Below are 7,932 nucleotides of genomic sequence, written 5' to 3' on the forward strand. Positions count from 1 at the left end.
TTATGGCAATTGTTTATTTTAACCCTCAGGTATTTAAGCTGATATATAATGTGCAGCTCAGACATACAGCTTTAAAATTACATAAATTTGGTTTTATGGATAGTGCATGCAGAAGAGAAATGGAGTAATTACTTGGTGTAGTTCACCTTGCATTACTACTCTTCTATTTAGACTAGTCTGACACATGCAAATGAACAAGTAATTAATATGCTTATAGGAGGCATATGCTAAATCCTGTCTTTAAGTCACTAAGATGATTATTCTCCCTTCTTTCAAATGAAACCTTTAGAAATTAAGTAAAGAAGAGCTAGCTGACCTGAAAACCTCTCTGGCAAAACACTTCACGGAAGGGATGGGGAAGAGCAGTGGCGTTACTTCTCTGTACTTTGTGGAGGAAGGACAAAGGTGAGGCTTCGGGAGATTTTGGTGCTGGCTGGACTTTCCGTGTTTGCAACGGAGAAGTAGGTAGCACTTCCACACCATTATTTTGTCTGTTTCATAGAAGTAGCAGCAGTGTTACTAATTTGTTGAACAGTTGTTTACCCTTTCCACAAGAGACTCCTGAAATTTCCCGTTCTCCTGTAGTGTTTGCTGGGTAAAGGCAGGTGGAGTTTCAGTGGGTGAACCCACTACTGGTTGCTGGCTGTCAAGCTGTAGGAGCATTTACTGCAGTAGATGGATATTTATTATTATCAACGAGTAACCTCTGCCTCCTCTCTTCCCTATTTTATGCGATTTTTTTAATCTCCCCATCCTCTTCCACAGAGCAGAAGGCTCGCACTGTCTTCATCTAGAGACAGTGTAGGTCCTACTGTTTACATCAGTGGAACAAGTGTACACTGTAAGAAAAAAATGGCCAAGAAGATCGTCTCTAAAAGGATATGATCAATATTGGCCCACTATAAATTACTGCTTAGTACGTAGTACTACAATTTTTTAAGATGACTACAGCTTTGGTAAAAAATGTAACAAACATGTTTGTCTTCTTTCTTTTTTTTTTTTTCTCTTTCTCTCCCCATGCCTTGCCCCCCACCCCAGGAAATCTCCCAGTCTAGAAGACTTGCCTTTGGAGCACGTGGCTGGTGATAAGTACATATATGAAGAACTTCTCGGCCTAAAATTTAGAATTTCTCCTCATGCATTTTTTCAAGTAAGGATGATGCGAAGTTGCTAATTTAACTGATTTGCATTAATGCCCTTCAGCTCAGCTAATGCTGTGTAACAAGATACTATATATGTAGAGATTTAGTCTTTGGTATATATTTGGTGTGATTAAATACCTTTGAGTATTATGTTCGGCTGTAAAAACAGTGAATGAGTGTAAACCTGATGGGGGCATGTTGGAGACAGCTTTTTTTCTTCTTTTTGCTAGTTCAGTATCATTTGCCTCCTGGTGAACGGCAGCCTTTATGTACAGAACATGCAGTATGTAGGTTCAGGAGTCTTTGTAGTTCCAATTTTTGTTTGTTTTTCCAAAACCTATTTCTTCCCTTCCAACACTTCAAAGCCACAGCAGGTAGCCTGTATCGTTGAAATGGGAAGTATTGAAATAGGAAGGAAGTATATTATCACTTGGCATTGTAAATATGTTGAAACGAAACAGTATTTTCTATTATTTGCCATAGATACATGCTACTTTTTTTTTCCCCCACATAGTGTGCTTTGCTTGCTCTTCAAGACAGGGAGTATGCTTGCTTTAGAGGCACTGGTTTAGAAAGCTTATTATGCACAACTTCCTTAACCATAATGTGTAATTACAGCATTAACTTTAAAGCGGTGTTACAAACGAGGTTAAAATAAAGCTTGCTGAGCATATTGTCACGGTTATGTTCTCCTGGTTTTGAATCTTTACTACTTCCTACTCAAGGAGAGGAAGTATTTTTGAAGTCCGGACTTCACTTTATTGCTTAACATTTTGCTTAATTACTTTATTTGTGGTCTCCTCTAGCTTCCAGACTTACTTTTTAGGCACTGTAGAACAAGTCATGATTTTACTAGAACACAGATAACAAAGCATTACTTCTCAGAGAGAACTGAGTGAGACTTTAACATTGGAATGGTGATCTCTTAATACGTGCTGGTCTAGGTCAGTTACGTGTGATTTTAACTTACATGTGAAGTTGACCTGTTTCTTAGAAACAAGAAAAAGAAAACACGCTTTTCTAAGACTCATTAAAACGCATTTACTGTTTATGAAGAAGCAGACCTATTTGACCCGTAATTTCACAGGTAAACACACAAGCTGCAGAAATTCTGTATACCGCCATTGGGGAGTGGGCGCAACTGAGCCAAGAGAGCACTGTGCTTGACATCTGCTGTGGTACGGGAACTATTGGGATTTCTTTGGCAAAGGTGAGTGAGTACCTTCTCTTCCTGGATATAATCTGCTTTTAACAGAGGTAGATCTTTAGTTGTGCTTACAATGAAAGAAAATACTTGATGTACTTGAAACGAAACACATTATGTCTTAATTTTTTCAGTTAATTTTTAATTAAACTGCCTGCAGCTGTTTTACCAAAGCATTATGAAAGCTCACCCTTGTGTTGAGCAGCCTAAATTATTTTGAAAAATTATTTTGAAAAATTTTGTCAAAAGAGGCAGTAGTTCTGTAGGATAGCCAAAATTTAACCAGAATCGATCCACGTAACTAATGAATAACCAACGTTTCTTACATAATTTTTAGAGTGGAGCTTGCTAGACCGTATAAGGAAGTCTGGCCCCCAAAAAACAAAAGATGCCAGCATAACTGGAGTCTGTCACGTACAGGCTGGGATAGATGGGTGTTCATCCCACCATTTCAGTCTCTTTATTTGCGCGGGTCCCCTCTCAGCCCTTTTTCTGGCTGCAAGGCAATAATTCTCTGTCCTGGTACTAGTCAGCATTGATGTATAGTAGTTAATTGCTGATGCTATGAATAATGGTTAAATTTACATTTATGTACCACAGACAGATCTTTTTCCCTTGATTCTATAGAAAGTAAAGAAAGTGATTGGAATTGAACTCTGCCAAGAAGCTGTGCAGGATGCCAAAGTGAATGCCCAGATTAACGGTTAGTTAAGCTAAAATGCTAAGGTCTTTGTTTGTTAAGAAGTATAGTAGTTGTATAGCTAGTTTCTCTTCACATGTTGATGGTAATCTTGTCCATTTTAAACATTAAACCTCTCTTGAAAACATATACTGTGCTAATCTGTGAGCTCAATTTTCCTGTTGACTAACAGCTAGCTTTTTTTTTCTCCAAAAATAAAAAATTTCACTGTAAAAGTGAGATGAAGCCACAGTTACCCTCATAAATAAACCATTAACAGTAGCTTTTTTTTGTGGGGTTTTGCTTTAGTCCAGCTAATGGAAGATGCTCACGTTACTGTTGTTTAAATGATCTGAAGTACCAGTGATTGTTTAAATCACACTGATTTCGGGGTGGACTAAACGATTTGTAGTTTCTAAGGCACGGAACTTAACATCCAATTTGAAAGATGCTTTGACTAGATAAGTACTCTGATAACGTCTTTTCTTTTTTTATAGAACTGAATAATACTGAATTTCATTGTGGGAAGGCTGAAGATATTGTTCCTTCCCTAATTAACGTATTAGCTCCTCAGAACCTGATTACTATTGTAGATCCACCACGAGCAGGGCTGCGTAAGTTTACCTTCTCTTAAGTCTGTTCTCCCAGTTGGTGTTTGGTGGTGAACCTAAGAAAACACCAGTGGAACAAATCTAAGCAGGAGGCTTCAGGTATAGCTTGAAGCAACTGGGTATCACAGTTTTGTTGACGCTGGAGCATAACCTGGAATTCTTGTGCGAGTCTGTTGATGCACGCAGAACTGGTAAACGGCTGTCTTGGTTTTGATCATCTAGATTCCAAGGTGATTCTTGCCATTAGAAGGGCTGAACATCTGAAGAAGCTTATCTATGTATCCTGCAATCCTAGAGCCGCAATGAATAACTTCGTGGAGTGAGTGTTTCTTGCATTAAGTTGACTAAGTAAATGTGGTAGGAAGAAAAATACATGCTTCTTGGGGAGGGGGGCTGTCGTTGGATTTTTATTTTAAAGCCCTATTCCTTGAGGTCTGCCTTTCACCAGAAACGGCTGACAGCTGCTACACAGCAAGCTTGGAACGGTACTGCCCGATACACGAGTAATAATGGAAGTATTAGGGGTTGTGAATAACCCTACCATGGGATCGAGGCTTGGGGAAGAAAAACCCTTTCTTAGAAGAGTAGCAGTGGTGAACAGTATACCAAAATATTAATACAGTTCTTCCTCCCCTTTCTTTCCCTTTCCCATCAAGCCTTTGCCGGGCCCCTTCCAACAGAGTGAAAGGAGCATCCTTCCGCCCCGTTAAAGCAATGGCTGTGGATCTCTTCCCTCAGACCAGGCACTGTGAGTTACTGATATTCTTCGAAAGGGTCGACTATGCAAACGGGAGCTCTGCTGAAGCAAGGCCTGATGCTACTGAAGTCACAACAGCGGGGTACGACTCGGAGTGCTTGGATGGCACCAACCCACCTACCGTTGAGGGGAGCCAGGCAACTCCTGTACACACGTAGGTACTGCATTTGGAGAGGGCATCAGCTTAACTCCCAAGAGACACTTTCCAGAAACTCCTTTTGCTCGCTAACTGCTTCGGTAACGCCGTTTCTGTAACATCCAGGCAATAAATCTCTGTACAACAGAGGAGCTGCAAGGCTTCCGAGTTATTTCATCATACTAATTTGAGTTAAACTTTGTTATCTACTATTAGGCCAAATCCTGCTTTTCCCCTCCTGCCCTCAGGGGGAAATTTAGGTGAGCGAAGTATTATGTATGGTGGTCTCACTCTTTAAACAGTGGAAACGTAGCTTTAAATGAAGTATTCCACAACTGTACTGAGGTACAACGATTTGAAACCTGGGCTGATTTTTAATGCAACACCATCCCTTCCAGCGTGACTGTAATACCCCACACGGTAGGTGTTGGGGAATAGCTGCTGTTCATCCACAACAACTAAGCAACTGAGGAGACTGACTGAACACAGCATCCAATTCCCAAAGCAGGTCATCTCGTGACAGGGGCCCGTAACCGTCATTACTGACTTTTTCCAGCTCTGCTAGCCTGCAAAGCGGTGCCACGTCTTTTCAGTGAGCTAGTAAAGACTTAGCAATCTTAAACCTTCAGTAAATCGTTCACTGGCTAAATCTTCAAGAGAAAGCAACAAACTCATATTCTAATAACAGTGCTACAGTTTCCACAGCTGAAGTCATTTTATTCTGGGACTGTAGCATCACCGACAACATAAAGGCTTTCTTGGATCACTTCCTACGATGTACAAGTAAAGCCGAGATGACGTCACTCCAGGCATACCCTCACCCGTGAAAACTTACAGCCAGAAATTAACTGTGCAGACAGCAGTCAGGGCCATCCATCTTGGCAGGAAGAAGTAAGAAAGTTTTAATTTTGATAAAGAGGCTCATTTTCCTCTCAGGCTGTTAGTACGTCTGCGCAGTGGATACCTTCAGTCAAGTACCTCCTGTCACAACCATCTCTAGGAAGTTCTGCAGCACTGCAGATCATGTAGCAGCTTTAAACAGGCTACCTCAGCCTCATGGAAAATACACCTATGGAAGAGCAATGCCTAACTCGGTCATTACTGAAGCGTGAGAAAAGCAATAGGAGTGTTACCTCAGCTTAGTCAGCGTGTGAGGTTGTAACTGAAGTGCTTTTGGACACAGCGTTTCTTTCTACCAAAGCTCTGCCCTAGGCTCAGAAGGATCTTCTCTCGGGTGTCTTCCCAGCCGTTTTACTCAGAGCCCTGTGCGGCAAGAGAAGGCGGCAGTTGTATTTCATGCCAAACCTCAGCGCAGTAAGAGGTATTGCAGACACCCAGGCCATGACAGCGGACGCTACTTAACTGCGAGGCCCAGCACCTTAAGCTGCGCTTCCAGTGCGCGTTACTGGGTGTGGAGACAAACCTGGTTGAGACTCCCACCCTTGCACAAGTTGCTCTCCGGTCAGGATTCGTACTTCCATGCAGATGCTCAGCACCTAGCATTAATTTAACCGATTGTGATCCACGCTATAGAACAGTAATACTGGTTGTTAGAAGGAATAACCATTTTAAATCTCGAGTATTGAACATACTTCTAATGTACATCGAATACGGACTGAACAAAAAAAAAATCCATTACAGCACAGGGCCTTGCTGATCCCCCTTTCCTGTCCAGTGAGGCAGGCGTGTGACAGCAGGTACCAAACCCCGCGACTTCGGGTTGTGTCATTTCCAACCGTCACGTCATTTAAGTAAAAATACAGATTCCAATTCAAGGAAAAGTTTTAATTCAATTTCATTCCAAGTGATGTCTAACCATGTAAAACATTCAATTCCTTACCAAAAAAGTGATAAAAGAAGTACTTCCGTACCCAATGAGCCTGTACCGATTTAGTTTCTATTTAAAAATACCTACAGGAATCAAGGAGTAAAACTTCCTTTTTCTAAATATGCTTAAGCTATCATAATACCGATCACACTGGAGCATTTTATAATATCAAACTTTATTGCTCAAAACTAATTGTCTGAAAAATACACATGTAGTACTCAAAGACCAAACACATAGGATTATATGATTGTGCAGAAAAAAAGCAAGCAGAGGCTCAGTGAAAATGAGGCTTTATAGTTGTACCAATTTAGCACTGGCATCAAGCAACTGCACCCAATACAACTCATACAGCAACCGTTGTTACCTACTTGGGCAGTAAGAACGAGTTTTGTTCCGTTTTTTCACTTTCTCAGATACGCATCAGAATACTGTAGCCGCTCGTTTTATTTGGTTAGCAACAGCATGGCTTCTTGCACTTCGCATTTCTTCCCATGGAAAGTTAGGAGGCTTTTACTCCCGAACCAAGTACAGTCTAGAGAATTAGTAAGATAATCATAATGCTTTCAAATACCTGCATGTTACAAATATATTTGTATAAAGCCTGACAGCATCACAGGAAGGTGGAAGTTTACATACAACAGTTAAGTTTATGCATAATAGTGTTTTTCCAAACTTCTGAGCACCCAAACGACTTCATCAGTTTTGTTTAATAAATACGTAAGAAAAAGCTGGATGACTGGCGTTTAAATATGTAGCATCTGACTATTTACTGGAAGTCACAGTACGTTTTTCCATCAGTACCATAAAGATTTGAATGAACGCTAATTTTATCCTTTAAAGTCAATATACCACACTTTTGTTGAGAAGCACGTAATAGGCAAAGCGAAAACTGTCTTAATTCCCAAAGGACGGAACAGTTCTTAAAAATACACTCCGTCCCTATAAAAATACCCATCCTCCTCGGGACACAGAAGGGATAAATAACAAGTATCAGTGACAAAAGCAGCAGTTGTTTTATGCATTCATACAATCAAGATCTAAACCTTTACAGCCGATTACCTAGAAAACACGTAAGAGTTACAAGACAAGTTTAGGGTACACCTTGAATCACGCTCTAAGTGTCCATGCAGAAGCTGAAGTTAAATGCAACGATCTATCCTCTATCACAGCAGCTCGTGCTTATGTGCAAATGCGAGACTGTTACACTCCAAACAATAGTAAACATTGAAACACAAGAATACTTCACAATGACATAAACAGCAGTTAGGTTGGTTGTTCCAGCAGTTATTGCGCTATTTTCCGGACATCTCTCCAGTTAAAGGCTGCAGCAAGGTCTGATACCATCTTTTTTTGTTTGTTTTTGTTTAGAATGCATAATATACGTAATACACGTTCTAGGCTTTGGTTCACAATGAAATCTCTGGATGGTTTAATTAAGGGCAATGGTCTCCTTGTGATTCTGGTAGTGGCAGACTGAGGTAATACAGCAATCCTCTTAAAAATAATGAAAACAAATTTGTAAGCGAGGCATCTGTGGATATTCTGCAGGTGACCTGCAAATGCATCGACATTCTG

The 7,932-nt window shown here is 40.5% G+C and overlaps 1 protein-coding gene across 1 annotated transcript in view; it reads left to right on the top strand.

Moving 5' to 3' along the window:
* TRMT2A (tRNA methyltransferase 2 homolog A (S. cerevisiae)) overlaps nt 1–4,679 on the top strand; it is a 9,068-nt gene extending 4,389 nt beyond the window's left edge. The window contains exons 7-14 of the mRNA XM_009318717.1: nt 3–29; nt 290–405; nt 1,039–1,150; nt 2,230–2,352; nt 2,974–3,049; nt 3,523–3,639; nt 3,859–3,955; nt 4,293–4,679. Coding sequence (XP_009316992.1) covers nt 3–29; nt 290–405; nt 1,039–1,150; nt 2,230–2,352; nt 2,974–3,049; nt 3,523–3,639; nt 3,859–3,955; nt 4,293–4,551 — 927 coding nt within the window. The 3' untranslated portion in view covers nt 4,552–4,679. The remainder of the gene's footprint in view (nt 1–2; nt 30–289; nt 406–1,038; nt 1,151–2,229; nt 2,353–2,973; nt 3,050–3,522; nt 3,640–3,858; nt 3,956–4,292) is intronic.
* Nucleotides 4,680–7,932: the final 3,253 nt, after the last annotated feature.

This window comes from Pygoscelis adeliae, unplaced genomic scaffold (genome assembly GCF_000699105.1).
Source record: "Pygoscelis adeliae isolate BGI_AS28 unplaced genomic scaffold, ASM69910v1 Scaffold410, whole genome shotgun sequence".
In the NCBI taxonomy this organism is placed as follows: Eukaryota; Metazoa; Chordata; class Aves; order Sphenisciformes; family Spheniscidae; genus Pygoscelis; species Pygoscelis adeliae.